The sequence below is a fragment of the Apiospora hydei genome (genome assembly GCF_038363865.1).
Source record: "Apiospora hydei strain CBS 114990 chromosome Unknown utg000004l_segment0_segment0, whole genome shotgun sequence".
In the NCBI taxonomy this organism is placed as follows: domain Eukaryota; kingdom Fungi; phylum Ascomycota; class Sordariomycetes; order Amphisphaeriales; family Apiosporaceae; genus Apiospora; species Apiospora hydei.
The window spans coordinates 9,165,627-9,184,299 of record NW_027117363.1 but is presented as its reverse complement, the minus strand read 5'-3'; the positions used below and the strand labels follow the sequence as shown (position 1 = coordinate 9,184,299).

The 18,673-nt window shown below is 53.6% G+C and overlaps 6 protein-coding genes across 6 annotated transcripts; 4 read left to right on the top strand and 2 right to left on the bottom strand.

The window, feature by feature from the left end:
• Positions 1-13: 13 nt before the first annotated feature.
• On the bottom strand, positions 14-1,618 carry PG997_005343 (ERG4/ERG24 ergosterol biosynthesis protein; the record flags this gene model as incomplete). Its single annotated transcript, XM_066809658.1, has 3 exons — positions 14-1,104; positions 1,166-1,470; positions 1,563-1,618. The coding sequence occupies 3 exons, from the start codon at positions 1,616-1,618 to the stop codon at positions 14-16; spliced, it is 1,452 nt and encodes a 483-aa protein (XP_066673276.1).
• A 1,046-nt stretch (positions 1,619-2,664) lies between these two features.
• Positions 2,665-3,886, top strand: PG997_005342 (Vacuolar sorting receptor; the record flags this gene model as incomplete). Its single annotated transcript, XM_066809657.1, has 2 exons — positions 2,665-3,645; positions 3,728-3,886. Coding segments are annotated over 2 exons (1,140 nt in total), but the record flags the coding sequence as incomplete, so codon positions are not given.
• Positions 3,887-5,119: 1,233 nt separating this feature from the next.
• PG997_005341 (uncharacterized protein) lies at positions 5,120-6,956 on the top strand (the record flags this gene model as incomplete). Its single annotated transcript, XM_066809656.1, has 3 exons — positions 5,120-5,289; positions 5,356-5,371; positions 5,517-6,956. 3 exons carry the CDS (start codon positions 5,120-5,122, stop codon positions 6,954-6,956), a joined length of 1,626 nt encoding a protein of 541 aa, XP_066673274.1.
• A 1,987-nt stretch (positions 6,957-8,943) lies between these two features.
• On the top strand, positions 8,944-9,809 carry PG997_005340 (uncharacterized protein; the record flags this gene model as incomplete). Its single annotated transcript, XM_066809655.1, has 2 exons — positions 8,944-9,152; positions 9,251-9,809. The coding sequence occupies 2 exons, from the start codon at positions 8,944-8,946 to the stop codon at positions 9,807-9,809; spliced, it is 768 nt and encodes a 255-aa protein (XP_066673273.1).
• An 853-nt stretch (positions 9,810-10,662) lies between these two features.
• On the bottom strand, positions 10,663-13,993 carry PG997_005339 (uncharacterized protein; the record flags this gene model as incomplete). Its single annotated transcript, XM_066809654.1, has 6 exons — positions 10,663-10,860; positions 10,913-12,074; positions 12,154-12,408; positions 12,461-12,572; positions 12,635-13,648; positions 13,732-13,993. The coding sequence occupies 6 exons, from the start codon at positions 13,991-13,993 to the stop codon at positions 10,663-10,665; spliced, it is 3,003 nt and encodes a 1,000-aa protein (XP_066673272.1).
• An 859-nt stretch (positions 13,994-14,852) lies between these two features.
• On the top strand, positions 14,853-18,323 carry PG997_005338 (uncharacterized protein; the record flags this gene model as incomplete). Its single annotated transcript, XM_066809653.1, has 11 exons — positions 14,853-15,203; positions 15,256-15,821; positions 15,870-15,983; positions 16,040-16,257; positions 16,314-16,344; positions 16,394-16,587; positions 16,634-17,549; positions 17,603-17,788; positions 17,851-17,898; positions 18,037-18,139; positions 18,222-18,323. Coding segments are annotated over 11 exons (2,829 nt in total), but the record flags the coding sequence as incomplete, so codon positions are not given.
• Positions 18,324-18,673: the final 350 nt, after the last annotated feature.

Genomic DNA, 18,673 nt, shown 5'->3' with positions numbered 1-18,673 from the left:
ACCCGTGTGCCTTTTAGTAGACACCGGGCACAATCTTGTACTTGACGATGCTCTTGTACTTCTCCCAATCCTCGCCGTACTTGCGCGCGCACTTCTCATCGTCGCGGCCGTCGCGGTGGATCAGCAGGACGGCGAAGTAGAGAATGTAGAAGTAGGTGAAGATCATGCCCCAGTACTTGGCGGGGCCCTGGATAACCTCGCGGCCGTCGAGCATGGTGATGGCGCCGGGGACGGCCGAGCCCGCGTTCATAATGATATAACCCGAGAAGCCCGTGGGCAGCGAGTAGGGCCACGACTGGAGCCAGTCGCCAAAGTAGTTGATGTGGCGCGCGACGCCCCACCATCCCGAAGTCATGAGGCGCGTGCCCGTCTTGGTCTCGATGTAGCGGATGTGCGAGACGCGGTAGTCGTTCGGGTCCGTCCGGAACATGTTCTTCTGGCTGTTGCTGAGGCGGAAGATGGCCAGGCCGGCGGCCAGGATCACCGACACGGCCGCGGTGCCGAGCCAGCCCATGGATAGCGGGTAGGTGGCCAGGTACCGGGTTTGGGTGGAGTACATGAAGGGGACCCAGCTCAGATCGCCAAAGGCCAGCATGAAGCCGAAGCCGTCGGTGGTGATGTCCATGGTGGTCAGCACGGCGGGCTCCATGTACTGGCCGTCGAGGACGTAGAGGGCCTGGACGACGGTGATGAAGACGATGCTGTCGGTCACGTAGCCGTAGGTGCGGTACTGCTTGGCGACGAAGGCGCAGTTCATGAGGATCCAGCCCAGCAGGCCGGGGCGCAGCTCGCAGAACTCCTTGATGTCGACCTCGCCGATCAAGGGGATGGTGATGCGCGGGTTCAACTCGCGGCCGATGTAGAAGTCGTAGATCAGGTTCCCGGTGTGGCCTCCCGCGGCCAGCTCGCGCTTCTCGGTGTTGCCCGACTTGACGGAGAAGCTGCGGACGTAGACGAAGACGGCGAGCGCGTAGGAGATCAGGATGTTCGCGGTCAGGAGCTGGACGAAGTTGTCGGCGATGAAGGTCCAGACAGGGAACTCGGCGCCCTGGGCGATGGTGCCCGCGAGGCAGGCCACGAGAGTGAACATGGACGAAGCAAAGCCTGCATTGTTATAGGATATCAGCAGGTCGGTCGCATAACGCGAAAGCGCGTGTCTACTCACAGTTCATGCGGTACTTCAGTTTGCCGCCCGAGGCCAATTCAGTGCCGTCGCCCACGGTGGCAGGGAGAACGCGGTACAGGACGAGGGACAGGAAGTAGTAGGCCAGGGTCCATCCTGTAGCCTCCCAGCTTCCAAGACCCCAGATGCCCTCGGCAGGCCATCCCACTTCGGTCTTCAGTCGCTCGATCGACAGGGTCTTGGGGTTCAGCAGCGACGGGGCGGGGCAGCCGGAGATGTCGTTGCAGGCGAAGGCGAAAAGGTTGAGGAGGATTGGCAAGCCGAAGGTAATACCAGCAGCACCAATTCTAGAGATTGCGCAGGTATTAGGTTAGCTGGTGTTCCCTGTTTCTTGGTGTAACGCAATGCACCGAAAAAGGCAGCAGTAGGTTCGACTTACGGGCCACCAAACTCATACTTGTGAGCTGGCTGGGTCTGCTTGGCCTTGGAAGGCATCTTGTCGGACGCAGTCGTTGGCGTTGGGAACTGAGGCTATCGTGATGTTGTCTCACGATCAGGTTGTGGGAGGAGGAAAGAAGTGGTGACGTCGGGGGAAAACCCAATCAGTTTTATTCTCTGGCACTCTCCCCTTGCGTTGCGGTCGTCGAGCTACAATGCCGGCAAGCTTGGCTTCCGTGTGGCATGATCCAACCATTTTTCTTGTCCGACTTGACCTCATTATCCAATAGCGGGCCATAGCTCCTTTATTTCCAGGCCAATGCAGGCCGCTGATTGGCAAGATGACGGCGTGAAATGAAAAGCAGCAACGCAAGGGCGTAGGGCGGGAGCTAACACCAACTGCTAGGCTGCTAGCTGCTGTCCATCCAACAAAGCCAACCATCCCAGTATTAGCGACGTTTGTGCATCAAGATTAGGTGGTGCAGTAACACCACTTTTATGCAAATCCATGATCGTCCGTCCAGAGCCCACTCCAGTTTGCGTGTTTCATCATCCGGATCGTCTTCCTCGACAGGCACGGCGCTCGCATTGGATGCATTGATGATTATCTGCCCCATGGAGTTTTGGTTAGAGCCAAGGTCAAGACATAGCGATTGACACTGACGCAAGCCAATCAGACAGTCTACACGTGCGCGGCTGACGGCCCCCAAATACGAATGCTGCGTCTCCAGCCACCGCGGCTTATGTGTACTTCCCAGCCAGCCAGCCCAAACAGCAGGAAACAAACAGAGGGGGCGGTTGCTGCTGTGCCGCTGCCGTGCTGTAACCTAGTGCCTAAATTTACTCCAGAAATACGCTAAACCGGCCTGCGGAGAGGACACTACAACAACAATTGGGGGGGCACTGCTGGGCTCACTGTGTCTCGTAAGCTCTTGGTTTTTTTCTTGTGGCATTGATTTGTCGCATCGACACGTATTGTTTTCTCTTGACGAGTTCACTTCATTCATCCAGCTCTTTTCTGTTATTGCGTCTACTGCTATTATCTGACCAGTATCATTCCGGAAATCGACCGTTGAAAGGCTGCCTGCCTTTGTACTTTAGTTCCAAACCAACAAGGCCCGAGTCGACTTCGGCAACGCCCCAGGCAACCACCACCACCACGATGCGGTCCATACTATCATTTCCGCCCGCATTCCTCGCCCTCCCTCCTCTCCGTGACTGGTGCATCCATCGCCGCCGACACGGCGAAAGAGACACCCAGCACCACTGCCTGCACAGCCACGAGCACCGCGGGGTCCTTCTTCGACCTCCGGCCCGACATCGCGAAGAAGTCGATCGCCAGTGCGGCGAAGCACCGCCGACGAGGCAGCGCCCCGGACAAGGACTACCACGCCCGCGGCTGGGACCTCGGCTACAACTTCACCCTGAACGTCTGCGAGCCCGTCGTCGAGACCCCCGAGAACGTCAAGGGCATCAGCAGCGAGTCCTGGCGCAACATCAGCGCCTACTACTCGTCCAAGGGCGACTACTACAGCCTCGGCGCGGCGTCGGGCGGTCTGACGACGCGCGGGCGGAAGCTGGTGCTCCAGTACACGGGCGGCTCGCCCTGCGGCGAAAAGAGCTCCAAACGAGATGCGCGCGGGCTTGCGAAGAGGAGCAGCCACGAGGGCGCGAGCTACAAGGACTACTCCGACGACCCGACGAGCACGGCTTCCGCGGGCGGCGCGGTAGCGACGGCGTCAGCCAAGGAGACGGACGCCCCCAAGCGCCGGAAGTCGGCCACGATCTCGTTCCTCTGCGACAGGGACCCCACCGCCACCACCGCGGCGTTTTCGTTCGTGGGCGCCGACCCCGACGAGTGCGCCTACTTCTTCGAGATGCGGTCCCAACACGCCTGCGCTGGCGCGGAGCCTCATCAACCCGGCAGCGTGGGCCCCGGCTCGGTCTTTGCTATTATCTTGTTCATCGCGATCCTGGTCTATCTGGGAGGTGGTATCATGTACCAGCGCACCGTGGCCAACCAGCGGGGATGGCGCCAGCTGCCCAACTACACGCTCTGGTCTACCATCTGGAGCCACATCTCGGTACGTTATTGCTCTTCCACCTCAGGCTCTAAAGCTTAGTGAGCCAGCGAACACATTGACTTACAAATAACTTCACAAACAGGACTTCTTCATCATCGTCACTTCGTCATGCGCGCGCCTTCTGCCCAGCCGACGGGGCTACCATTACGTTTCCGGTTCGCCGACGAGGGGTCGCTACAACCGCGACCGAGAAGCCGAGAATAGACTGATCGACCAGTACGACGAAGAGTGGGACGACTGAGAACTTTGTATAACTAGCATGACTTGGAACTTGCGCCCGTTTGGGCCGATCACTAAAGGAAGAGAGAAACAGTATGGACAGTTTTATTTATAGATACCTAGGCAGTGCCGACCAATCAAAGATTAGCATTATGGAAGGAGTTTTGGTGTTTGGGTCTCGTATATGAACATATCGTGTGAAAACATCTATATCAGATCAAAGATCCGGACAAAACATCAGATGACTATGCACCTAGCGACAGGGCGACGCAGGGGAAGAAGGCTCCTGTTAGAAGCAGAGTCAGAAGCAGAATGTCCTGCCACATGCACTGGGAAACTGCGTCATGTGGGTGGGCCAATAAATTGATGATTTCCCGCCTGGCATTTTCTCCAAAAATACACCAGGCTTGCCGGGTTGCCAGCAAGCTCGCAGGCTGAGAGGATCCCGAACCCCTTCTATACTGTATCTCCCTTACTCTCAACCCTGAAAACCCCTGAGCATGTCGATTCTCGCCGCCTGCCCATTTACTCGCAAGTAAAATCGCCGATTATAGCACAGTCCCAGTTCCCAATCCAGAACGTTACCCTAGCCTAGGCGGATGTCGCCTCCTGGCACCTACCTGAGTCAGAGTTGACATGGATGCAACCCGAGAAACGGAGTTGACTTTTGCTGGCTATTGTAGGCCACCAACTGATTGGTGGTATTACCATGATTTTGCATCGGTGGACTCGCCAGTTTAGTGTTGGTGGCATTGCAGTCTTGGCAATCGGTTCTGCGTTACCTCGCCCGTCCAACAACCAATACAGCAACAGTTTGTCAACATGTTTCGATCTCACTCACTCGGTTATAGGGCTGAATTATGTAATCATCAGAAAAGGACCATGATACTGACCAAAACTGCCAACGGCATTTCCTGCATGAACTGCTGTAAGCACTACGCCAGATCTCCGATAGACGGGCACTAAGGAGAAGTACATAGCTTATCTTGGTGTGGTGGGTATCTCAACCGCCAGGGCGGGCTCGCTTAGGGTCGTAGCGTGGTTCCCAGTCTGGAACTGACGCCGGCTCTCGTGACGGCGTTGGGCCTAGACTACGCCGCCACCCCATCTTTCAAGGCCCGATGAATCTGGGCATTTCTTCCATCGTTTCTCCCCCTCAGCATGACAGATAGGGCTGAGAGATTCAAAGCGGGGAGAAAATATGCAGATGCTCTGCGCCATTTCCTGCCTACTTACATGAACACGCCGCGCCGCCATGTCGATGGATGTCGCCGACTCGCTCGCCCTCCGGGGCAAGCTGCCCTGGGCCCAGGATGCCGATTGGGCTAGACACCGCGAGACCATCACGAGGCTATGGTGGGATGAGAACAAGCCGCTCAAGGAGGTCTCGAGGATCATGAAAGAAGAACATGGCTTTCACGCAACGTAAGCTCTCTTCATGGCGGCCGCTTTCGGTTTTGGAGGTTCCCGCGAAAACTGATGGTTCGACAGCGATCGGATGTTCAAGGTGGGTATTCCCGACGATTGGCCTACTACCCTGCATGCATGCGTGACCGAACAGACCCAGACCAAGACGCTGTATAGGCCCTCTTGCAGTCTATTGCCATTATGAACACGGGAGGACTCAATGCTGACCTCTGCATCCACCACAGATGCGGTTCTCAGCATGGGGGCTACAGAAGAACCTCAAGAAGCAGGATCTCCAGAAGATAGCTTCCGAGGCATACTTGACCAAGAAGCCAAAGCTGCCCGTGATACGCGGCCGCCAGCTCGGTTCCCGCCGACTGCAGCAGCGCCTGCAGAGGGCCAGCGCGACCTCCAAACAGCAACTCCAAACCGCCAGCAGCGACCAAGTCCTGCAAAGCATCCGGCTCGCCTCCCCCGGCAGCGCCGGCGCGGCCGAGAAGAGCATCCAGGCGATGCTGGAGTACACCGAGTCCCGGTTCGCGACGCGGGCCTGGCGGGTTGAGGGCGAGTACGACTTCGACCAGGACACGGGCAACGCCTGGTGGCTCAACATCAAGACGGCCCAGGGCGACATCCAGAGCGGCGGCCGGGCGACCGCGCGCGGCTTCAAGCTGCTCAACGGTCTCTTCGCCGAGTACGCCGAGCTGCTCCGGCAGCAGCACCCCCAGACCGTCCTCGCGACGGTCGCGGGCTACGCCTCGCTCTCGTGCATCGACCCGGCCCTCGGCGAGTCCCTGCTCAACTACGTCACCAGCCTGAGCAACATCAAGCTCGGCCCCGCGCACCCGTACGCCCGCATCTGGACGAACCTGCGCAACACGCGCGCCGCGCCGCACACCGTCAGCACGCTCGTGACGGCGCACTTTGACGTCATCTCCATCCACGCGCCGGGCGGCAACCGGTTCCGGCTCGCGTCGCTCATCCAGATCCTCGCGGCGCTGCAGTCGGCCAAGATGATCTCGTTCGAGAGCTCGTACGCGGCGCTGTCCGCCATCGCCAACGCCGCGGAGCCCAGTTCGAAGAAACCCATACCCATACAAAAGCCACCAAATCCCCCGACGACGACAACCGACGACGCGAACGAAGGGACGTCGCCGAAATGGCCCGCGGAGCCCGAGGCCTTCTGGCGGAACCTCGCGCAGCGGTACCTGTGCAAGTTCCTGCTGAACGCGGGCCGGCTCCGCGAGGCGGAGCGCAGCATGCACGCGATGGAGGCGTCGCACATGGCGTCGGGGTCCGACAACGACCACGTCGCGTTCCTGCAGATGAAGACGTTTGTGAGCGAGGCGCTGGGCCGGACGGGCGACGCCGAGGCCGCGTGCCGGCGGTGGTACGACGTCACGCGGCGCGGGCGGACGCTGCATACGGAGTTTTTGCTGGATCAGGCCGCCGTGTGGCTCGAGGAGTCGTATCGGAAGCGTGGGGATTATGCGGCGGCGGACGCGTTCAGGAGGGAGTGCGAGGGGCATTTTGATGAGATGTTGGCGCGGGGGTTTATTGATGAGACGGCTTGGAGGAGGTTGAATAGGGGGAGGGCCTTGGAGGGGGCAGAAGGGGAAGAGGATGCGGAGGCGGCTGTGAGGGATCTTGGGAATACTGCAGAAGAGGCAGAGGAAGACTCGTGAAATTCATTTAAACGAGTAGAGGTCGCTATGTACATGTAAGGAGTGTCCCCACGATAGGGTCGGGTCAGCACTATGTAGCAACATGTTTCTGCTTACTTGGAGAGAATCAACAACACCAAATACGAACAGTATCACTTCTATGTTACAACCGATCTCTTGAATATTATTGGGTCATTGCAGCGGAGTGTCGCATATTTAAAATAGGATGCTCCGTGAACGTAGGGTCCTTGAGATCTACGGATGTGGAAGAGTGTCTCATCGGGTTCGGGCCGCCTCTGATTGTGTTCATATGAATGCCTTAAAAAGGAGAAACCAGTATAAGAATATCAATATTCTGTAGTTATGCTTCTTCTTATTGTATTGCTAAAGAGTCCAGTATGCGCAGTACAGTGTGGTGGTCGGGGACCAGTAGTGCAACAAAAAGAGAAAGGAGGGGGGAGACGCAAGAAAAGATGAAAAAAGGATTGAAAAAGGGCCCTTGAGGGGACTTGAACCCGAAGCCTGCAAAAAAAATCATTTCAAAGCGAAGGGAGTGCTGGCAACGGACCGCACATCCGTGAGTTTTGTGTTTTTCCAGTGAGAAACTCTGCGCCATTAATTGCTACTTCGCTGGGGGAATTCAGAGTAAATTGGCTTATATACCTAGGCTGGCCTCTCACACCCGGGCCAACTGCTTATGCCGAATGGTTTGGTGCGTGGAAAGCTGGGTGAGAAGGTTTGTGCGTGGCCTGGTTCGGCCAGGCAACCGCCAGCGTCACCCACCTCCCTTTTCCTGCTGTCGTGCAGGCCAGAGGCTCGGGAAGAAGAGTGTGGGAAGGCCGGTGCTCATTCGAATAGGGGCTGGACAGGCTGCTTCTATATTGTCGATATTCTATGCTCAAGACACGGGGGATCGTGACGAACTTCAACGAAACCGAAATCGAGTATCGAGGAGTCCCTCAGGATCGTGGTACTGTGGACTTCGCACGGTGATGCTCATGCTCGAGTACTTCTACCCTTTAAGCACAGCGTACTTACTGAGCATGGTGCTGTATGAGAGAGGACAGAGGCAGCATGTGTGGAATATAATAATATGTCTAGGAGAATTCTCCGAAAAGTGTGCCATCGCTGAGTTGAGCTTTATATTGTGGCATATCGATAACATATCTAATCTCCAACACCCAAATAGTGTGACCTTTTAGGTATGAATTGCCCTAATATCCTAATTGCTCATGACTGTTTACGCATGTCATGCCGCCGTCGTGGAGTGACGTAGCATGCAACTCAATAAAAAGGGTTCGACAAATACACCCCAGCTGCCAAACTTACATGCATACTGCGTACCTACGTCATTTCATCGCGCATGGTTTTAAAACTCCCGGGTCAAAATAAAAAGATACAGACCCCCAGGAAAAAGGCCTTCGAGTTGGGATGCTTGACTGGATGCGGCAGCCAATTTCAGTTTGACGTCTGCGCGGGTTTGCACCTGGGGTAAAAAGGGGCTGCTGCTCCCCCACCGGAGATGGCCACGGACGGTTCTATTCTGGAATGTCGCCTACTTCAATCAATTCTTCTCAATTGATCCTTATCACAATTCCATTTAAGCCCATCTTATTCGAGCAAGACATTGTTCCGCATTCTAAACAATCCCCTTTGTCATTCCCCAATGAACCTGCCAGAACTTAACGAAGAACTGAAACGATCACCAACAACTACTTCATAAGTACATCACACCGTCCCAATTTCCAAAAATATCATCTCTCAATTGCGAGCTTTTGGCGCATAGTCACGACCCATCATCATCACCACCTTTTTGGTCTCTCACGAGGGTCAATTACGTCATACCAGGTTCACGACCCTGACCATTCTACTCTTCCGGCTTATTGATTCCTGGGCGCGGCTTGGCAAGACTCCTCTCTCACCCTCGAACCACCGTCACCCAACCACGAACCCCACCCGACTATCGTCCGATAGTGTGCATCTCACTACATACTTAACATAACCAACGATGTACTCAGCCTCGAGGAAGCGCCAGATACAGCGCGAGAGGCGGCGCCTCATCGCCGCCGCCCAGCTCCCGCGGGAGACCTGTCCCGCCAAGGCGCAGGCGAAAGCCTATATGGAGGCGCGCGAGCTGTCGTGGGAGCTCGACGACGATCCGGAGGCGTCCTTTTTCGGCGCCTCGTGCTGGGACGGTGACGAGGATTGCCCGCTGTCGTCTCCCCCACGGAAGCGGCCGAAGCGCCAACGCAGAAAAGGGGCATTCTTCACTCTCCTCATGACGCGACAGAGTCCTTGTCGACAACAAATAAAAGGAAACAACAAGACGATTATGACACACCCATTACCGCCACCAAGAAACCAACGAAGGCATCCGCCGCCGCCTCGGTCAGCTTCGCGCCCGGCCACGCCACGGATCTCGAGACGGGCGAGGACGTGCCCGCGAACAAGAGCGGCCTGTCCTGGCGCGACTGGGAGACCTCGAACCGGAGCCGCAACGCGCGGGCGGACCTTGACGCGATGATAGCCGCGGCGGAGGGACGTCCTATCGAGAAAGGTTCGGACGACGAGTCCGAGTCCGAGTCCGAGTCGGATTATGAGAACAGCACGGACGAGTCCGAGTCGGTGTCGGACGAGGAGGATGAGGATGAGGATGAGTTTGAGGAAATGGACGTGGAGGTGGTGTTTGAGAAGGATGATGATGACGACGACGGAGAAGTGTATGATGAGCGGTTGAGCAGTAGCGGCGCACCCAATGACGACTCAGATATGGATTGGGATTCGGATGATTCAGATCTCGATTCCAGTAAGTGCGATGACGACTATGATAGCGATGAGGCGGAGGAAGATGGCCCTGAGTGGGAATTCTATTGAGGTTATATAGAGAGTGAAAAACAGCTTCTTTGCACATCCAAGGGCTCGTGAATTGACACCGCATCGTAATAATGGTTCGGGAGCTGAAGCGCCGCCGTGTACGAACTGGGCTTATCGAAATCATGAAGGAGCCTGTCTAAATGAAAACAAATTAAAATAAGGGGCAAAAATAATGATCAAATGGATACAGTTATAGCAATCTTGTAAATCTAGAACCAAGATCGTATCGACGATATATAAACCTTCGTTGTCCGACTGCTTGTGTTCATCAAACGACAAAGGTCTTTTACCGTCATGTTGTATAGTTCGCAGTGACTGCCGTTTCTTCTAGTTAGCCTATCCAGTTGAATAGATAGCGAGCTTGGGGGTTAGATGTAAGGTTATACATTCCTTAAGGGTACCATCCTGCCCCTGCCCCTACTCAGTCGTTGTTGGTCTTGAGCCGCTTTTGGTTTTGCATCCTTGGAGCGGGAGGAGCGTGGATAATTCCATTCGCCTCTGTGGGTTGTTGCTGTTGCTTTTGGTAGTCGGGAAAATAATCAGGGAGATAATCAGGGTGTGGCTCTGGTAACACCGGGTTCATAGTGTTGGGCGGTAAATACCACTCAGGGGGTTTTAGGTATGCCTTTCCCCATACTGCCGGCAGGTTCTTCAGTCGCCTGGCCGTTCGTTGGTGAGATTTCAGGTGGGATTGAATCAGCCCAATTCCCCATTGAATACGCATCATTGCTAAATGTCCTGCCATTCGGCTCGTCCATGGCTGCAGGTCTCGGTGGTAGGTACTGCGTCCGATGCTCAATCGATCGAATTGGTTGGTCTTGAGAGCCGTCATTGACCCGTTCGGCTCCTGCTTCTACCCATTATTGGGCCGAACCTCGTTCCCCTTGTCCAAATTGCCCCAGCTGGGCTTGGGGCCCAGCTCGATCTCTGTCCACAGTTGTTGACCAGTGCAAACCAGCACTGATCTGCCGTTGGACGGCAGCTTCATCGAGTGTAGGATGCAGCTGTGGATGTTCATATTTTGGACCAGTAAGCAGCTGTTGGGTATTCTCTGTGGGAATGTAGCTGTTGCCATGGCCCAAGTCTGCTGGTATCCCACTGACGGATTCCATCGACTTTTGTGCTATGAGGCCCCTCATGTCCCCAAACCTAGTCGGTACCGGGTTCGGAAGCGGAAGGGTCGGCATTGTATACTCCTCTTTCTCCCTTTGTCGCTTTTTCACGATCATGTCTCTTTCCATGACTTGCAATTGATACCTTTGCATAGTTGATAGATGCTTCTCCTGATAGCGATTTTCCCCGGGAGGATAGCCGGTATTCAGATAATCTTTCGTTGGTTCTGTAGCTCTAGACATTGCCCTGGGTGTATTGACGCCCAGAACACGGGAAGGCATATTGCCCACTTTGCGTATTGCTTTCCGCTGAGGTGTTGGGTTGTGGTCCTTGTTAACGTGGCGCTTGAGAGACTGGGATGACACGAAGGGCGGATAGGGGCAGCCCATGTGGGGGCACATCAGGCGCCGCACGTGTAGTATCTCATGCTCGTGACATTGCGCCTGGCGGTCGAACCCGTCTGTAGCGCGAGGGCAACCCCTTACGCGACATGTGTAAGCAGTATCACGGAACTGCCTTTTGAATAAATCAAGCTCGGCGGCTGTAACACCGGGGTAGTCGGTCTGGTCGAGTAGGTACCGAATTGTTGTTTGGTATCTTTGCACTAAGATCGACACTCCCTCTTGTGGAGTTGGAATGGCCGAAGTAGTGGTGTTGGAGAGGGTGGTATAAACAGCCGTTTCGTCACTAGCTTCAAATTGCTGCAATGTAAGCTCCAGTTGCTCGGCACTCCTGGCCTTCAAGCATCCTTGGACAACACCCTGAAGCAGAGGGCTACGCAAAGCCCCTATTCGTTCATCCACAAACTTTGTTGGATTTTGCTGGTCACAGCTCAGTACCCCATCTTGCCATTCTGGAAGCTGGATTGGTTTCGTCGATAGATCGTTCAGCTTCATTGCAAGCTTCAAGTTCAGGTTGAACAAGAGTGAAGAGGATGATCCAGGATTGTCGTCTGATGGAGCTAATGATAGTAAATAATCGGTCCAGTGCTCCTTCGAATAGACTTGAAATCCATGTAACCCTTTTACAGTGCTTAAAAGCACCGACTCATGAGCTACCCCATCTGGGAAAGCTTCGATTGCCGCCAAGAGGCAGGTAGCTGTGGCGATGCCATGTTGGAGCAAACAGTCCCTCTCTATTAGAACGAGATTGCTGTATGAGGATTGCAGGAATCTAGTGTGCTATCAGCAATTTAATCCATGTGATATAATTAGTTTGTAGGGTTCGTTACTCTTTGACGGAGACGTGAATGAAGCCAATTCTTGAATCAGGTCTCTCCTCGATCATTGAGGCACACATATCCAGCATGTATTGGGGCGCAACACTTTGTACGCTGGTATCACCTGAGCTGAAGGCAATTGCGGACAGAAATTCGATCTTCTTCAGAGGGCGCTTAGAGAATGCAATCCAGCCCAACGCGCATTTGACACGGTTTATAGATCTACTATCCAAGCGAACAAGGATCTGTGTCAAGATCTTGGTATAGCTTGTGAAGTGTCAGGGGCGAATACGTATGCTGGTAAGGAATATGTACTTACAACTCTGATAACTTTTCTGGAAGTTCGTGTACCGACATCATAATCTCTGCGCCGCTGAAGAAGATATTGCTGGAGAGATAATCGAGGACAAGCCGAGCATATAGGAACATGCCTACTTTGTGATCAGCCCTGTTCGTTTTTGGATTACTAGATGAGAGTAGTAGAGGGCAATACCATCTGCCTTGTATGTAATGGCGGACTCGATTTCCCTGATGTCGTTCTCGCCCAGGTTCATTTGTTGAAACTTGCTGTACAGCGACTGCAGCCTTTGAACAGAATATCTCCTGATAGCACGACCCATATGTTGCTTTTCTTCAGTGAGTGATAGTGAATGCTTTTTGCGCAATTTGGCTGAGGCACTGGCAGAGAACCGACAAGATACCAATGCTTTGCAGATGACATCGTTCGAATTGGATGCAATTGATGTCACTTGGCTCATCAAGCTGAAGACCTTGTTTTGCGTCAATGACTCGCATTCGTCAATTCCATCGACAATGATCCAGACGTAAGTTGCCTGTCCCGACGATTTGCTGATACTGGGAAGCAGAAGCTGTAGAAGTCTCTCCATGACTGGGATGCTGGGAACCTTTTTACCAAGGACATAGTTCTCGTATACGTGAGCAGCCAGTTCCCCGTCCTTTCGAACTAGCTGAAGGAGAAGTGACTGAAGAATCAGGTCGTACTTGGTCGAAGAAGGGTAGGCATAGTTACAAAAATGGGACAGAACAATGGAGCCAGCGCTTTTCATGAAGTTCACAACGCTTGACGACAAGACACTTTTACCAGTTCCTGCGGCGCCCTGGACCCATAGGAGTGGATGGTCCGGTTTGCGCTGCAGCGTTGAGGCCATCTTCTTGTTCTGCAACACCCAATCGCAAGTACCAGGGTACTTTGTTGCTTCCTCCAGGAGCATGTGGTAGATGTTGAGTTGATCTGTTTCGTCTGCCTTGAGCCAGGTCATAATGGAGTTGTACTGCTTGATGCTCTGCTCTTCTTCAAGTCGCTGAAGCTTTTCAGTGCAGTCTTCTCGCCAAGCGCGAATTTCCTGACGCATCTGCTTCGCCTCTGCAATGTCGTGGGCATTGGCCTCCTTGTCAATCAACTCCTCGTGGCGCTGTAGGTCCTCGAGGATATTATCGAACCGCCTCTGAAAGCGATGCCACGAGGTAACAAAGAATAGCTTCCAGCCTGTTCAAGGGGTCAGAAATGGCAGATCCAATCCAAGCTCAAAACGAGTAATAGAAGCCAGGACCCAGAGCCGATTGACTTACAGCTTCGGCGCACGAACTGATACGCATTCTTGTGGAACTCAAGGATATCAGCATAGAAAACAGCGAGTGTTTGCTGGAAATCCTGGGTGTGCCGGAAGGTTTGGTTCAACATAGAGAAGCGCCCAAGGCACTCGGCGATTCTCGAATAGCCCTTGATGATGTGATCAAACGCTTCCAGGTGCTCGGAAGCAACGCGCAGAATCAGTGATATCGGGGCCCATGCCCAGGAGAGGAATGGGGTGCCATTGCACAATACATCCATGACTTTTGCGTAGTGCTCCAATCCTTGGAAAAGGGGGCTAGCCGCCGCATGTTTCGAAGCGCCTGTCTCGAAGCTAGCTCATCTTCAATCTTGAGCACCTCCCTTCTGACTTGGTGAAGGGCTAGTGTTGAAAAATCGCGGGAATCTCCAGGTGAGACCGTTCTCTCGAGATCCTTGAACGCGCTGCTGATAATTTGCCGCGCCAAAGTAGAAACAGCAGGAGGCGGCATAGTATCGATTCAGAAACCATGAAGTTCTCGAACTGTACGGTATGGTATCATTGTTCGGGTAACGGTTAACTTACTTTTGTTGGCGGCGGAATTTTGAAGAGTGAAGTATTTTGACATGGCATTCGTGGGGCGCGGTCGATCGAAGGGCCCCTAGGCAATCGGGCGACAGACACAGCCCCCATCCCCCATCCCCCCCGAATGGTGGCGGTGGTGTGATGTCGCTTAGCATACGCTGCGACAACCAGCCGCGAGTGATTGGATCAATTCAACTGCGCCATGGGCGCTCCTGCAAGATGTTGGCCAGTCATCTCCGCAGGCGGTCGAGTGAGGGGTACTTGGCTGTGCACCTTGTAGGCGCTTACGCAGAGATGTTGTGCGTTCCCAGTTGGCTTTGAAAATTATCAAAGGAGAGAATCAAATGCACCAAGTTACAACAACACCAGTAAATCGTGTACGATGGACCCTTCTTGGATGAGTCTACCCGATGACCGGCAACAAGCGAAGCGTCGGCGACTGAACGAACCATGGCAGGAGCATCGGCCCACGGGCATGCAAGACGCGACATTGGATGCGACCGTAAACTCATATTCTGCCCAGCCGGAATTTCAGAACGCAACTCAGTTTACGCAATGGGCACACCCAGATCCAATCTTATATGGGATGAGTTGTCGTCAGACCCTCCAATGGCCTACTTTGGACCTCAGTATCCGTCACAAACATGTCTGAATCTATTTGACTCCAGATTGCCCAACGCAAACCAAACAGGATATGACATGACTTTTCTCGTTGGGAATTCTCAGGCACATCACCAACCGCAGCGGGTACTGCAACCAGGTCTCGATTACCGACCAAGGACAACACACTATATCTCAGACCCTGTATTAGACCAGGCCTACAGTTCGGCTGCTGGGATAATGAACATCCCGGATTCATCAGTCAATGCGTTACCTACCGGGATAGAAATGGTTTGCTATGGCATGGTGAGCGCTGGCAATAGTCTTCAAAACAGGATTTCGTTAACGTTTTCATTAGGTTTCAGCTTTATCCGGGACTTATGAAAGGAGAACCACCAAGGAAATTCCGCCAGAAGTCTTGGTGAATATAGAGTCAGCTGGGCGCTTCGTCTCGGTGGACCACGAGCAACTACAGGGCCGCCTCCATACTGACCACGGACAGATGATGCAAGGACTGCTGGATGACCCGGCGTTGAAGCTATTTGCGACCTGCATTCCTAGCAAGGCTGAACAAAACGTGCGCAGTGGATTCAAAAGTTCTGTAATCATGCCATGCACTTTGGATGTCGTAGTCTACGGTCCTTCAGACATGTCCGAAGACATCGGTTCCTGGTTCGAGGATTATGACATCTACCTTCAAGATCCTCGAATATGTCATCTGGACACCAAATACTTGAACCCCCACAGACTCTCTTCTACTGACCCTAGTTGCTGCCGGTTCCTCTCCGAAGTTGTTTCCAAGTCAATTGCCGTGTTGCAACTGTCAGATGCCCACAAACGTCCTGATCTCCTGAGCACAATCAGCTGCAACATAGATCTGGAGGAGACACGCCAACCAGCTGTCATCTCTTCTCTGCTAAAAAGGTATGATGGCCCTGACCAACTATAAACTTATACTAATACCGAAAGCAGACACCAGAAGCAAGCTCTTACCTTTATGTCACGCCGGGAAAGTGGCTGGGGCTTTACTAAGAGTCAACGACGATCGGACATTTGGGAAATTGCGGACAGTAGCCAGGCACGCCAGTGAGTTGATCCCAAATACAGTAGGTGAATAAGTTTCGCCCTCTAACGTTTTCAAGATACCTGAATGTTATATCCGGAGCCCATCAGACAGAAGAGCCTGAAGCGTTTGCCGGTGGCATAGTTGCTGACCCTATGGGCCTGGGTAAGACTTTGACGATGATCTCCTTAGTTGCTACCGACTTAGAAAGAGATGAACCTTCAACGAGCTTCCCAAAGGAAAGCATGAATGAGAATGTGCAGATAGCAGCAACTCTCATCATCGTACCTCCGCCATGTACGTGACACTATATCCACTCTAGACACAACACCAGACTAATTCTCAGCCCGTAGTGATTGGTACTTGGGAACATGAACTGAAAACGTAAGTTCTGCTGGGTAGGTGTTTGTTGTCGAAACTCACATTCTTACAGGCATGTGACTTACGGTGCAATGCGCCACATTCGACATCATGGCAAAGACCGAATTGGAGGCTTGTGCGAACTCGAAAGCGTGCACGTGGTTCTTACCACATACCATACGGTGTCTGCCGAGTGGAAAACAGACGAAAGAAAGCGAGACTCTGCTCTATTCTCCGTCAAGTGGCACCGTATCATTATTGATGAAGGTGAGTCATTTTTAGTTCGACTACTATTCGCATTCTGACAATATAGCACACTTCATCCGGAACGTAAAATCTCGCATGGCTAGAGCAGTCTGCGCCCTCGACGCGAATGCGCGATGGGCAGTCACTGGAACCCCCATCCAGAACCGCCTGTCTGATTTCGCGGCCTTGTTGCAGTTCATCCGGGTTCATCCATATAACGACCTACGGCGCTTCGATGCCGACATTGCCAATCTATGGAAGTCTGGAGAAGAGACAGAGGCAGTCGATCGCCTGAAACGGCTTTCGAAGTATCTGTTGCTACGCCGGCCAAAGGATACCATTGAACTCCCAGCTCGACACGACCTGAACTGTGCTGTCGAGTTCACCCGCGATGAGAAGACGATTTACGAGAAAATGCGAATGCAGACCATCACGAAGCTCGACGAGGCGCTCCATGACGACTCCGGTTCTTACAAGCCTGGGTCATACATGAACGTTCTGCAGCAGATCGAGGCGCTCCGTCTGTTCTGCAACCTAGGGTTACAGTTCCAAGCACGGCATACGCAGCGGGGGACGAGCAGTCCGATGGGAGAAGTGACACCCGACAACTGGTCCCTCAGGGCACAGAAAGCGTTCCGAGCCCAACGCGACATGCAGACAATGGTATGCCTGCAGTGCGACTCCGTCCTCGAAATCGCCGAGACGCTGCTAGAAGAAGACACGTCGCCCCAAATGGCACACTTCTCCAGCTGTCTGAGGTTCGCCTGTGCGAGCTGCACAAGCAAACTCAACGGCCACAACCGGCCTTTCCAATGCGGACACCAACCTTCGTGTGCCAGTGCCCTCGTGTCGCTCAGCAGCGCCGAGTTCGATGATTCCCTGACTCTCGACGGCTTCGACATTGACCACGCCTCGGAGACTCTCTCTTCCAAAGTCCAGACACTCGTCTCGGACTTGAGATCCAGACCCGCTGATGAGAAATGGTAAACATGCCTCAAGAAAACCTTTGAAGTGTTCGAAAAGCTAACTGAGTCAGTATCGTGTTCTCGACCTGGAGGCTCACGCTCGACATGGTACAAAAAGGGCTCAATGAAGCTGGTATCTCCTGTGTGAGATTTGACGGCAAAGTCCCACAGAAGGATAGACAGCCGATCGTGGAGAGGTTCAAGACTGACCCGACTCTTCGCGTGATGCTTCTAACCTTGTCCTGCGGTGCTGTTGGGTAATTGGCGCCCATCCCCCAAATCGCTCGGCTCTCCACTAGCATGCACTAACATGTTCCAGGTTGACCTTGACCGTCGCCAATCGGGCGTATCTAATGGAGCCTCACTGGTCAGTTTCTAACTTTGCATATACTTGCATGAGCGGCAGCAGCAAACTACGTATGGCCCGGTTCCTAATGATCGGATACCACGACTAGTTAGATCCATGGCTTTTTGGTTAGCTTACTGACGTGCCGATCTCCTGCAGGAACCCAACCTTGGAAGATCAAGCTCTGGCACGCATCCATCGCCTCGGGCAGACCAAGGAAGTCACCACTATACGGTTGTATATCCGGGACTCATTCGAAGAGGTCAGTGCGCCACAAACAAAGAAATGCCGCATTCGGCGGCATCTTGTGCCGGAACGAGGACAAGAGCTAATACCGACGACAGAAAGTGATGGAGCTCCAAGAATCCAAGAGGTCACTGGCTGGCGTCTTGCTTTCTCCCCATGATGGGGCCCAGACTGACGATAGCAACCAGAGCGAACTGCAGGTAAGCTCCACACTCTCTCCAGCCTTTACCCCGTTGATGCCAAGAAAACCTGACTTTCAGGATAGAAACTGCGGGCGTTGCTTTGAAGATTTCCTTGGCACGGCTTTCCAGTGTTCCAACACGTGGCCCGGGTCACTATATTTAGCGGGATCGAGGCCGCTAGAAGGAGGTTATCTTAGCGCCAGGGAACCGGATCGCCCCGTCGGGTGGAACTTTATACTGGGTTCAACGCGAACATTACGTCAACACTATGATATCAGCGATTTGTCCCCATCACAGCTTCAAGAATGCCGAGAGATCCGGCCGAAACCACGGACATCTGGATTGGTGAAACCAGTGGTGTATCTTGC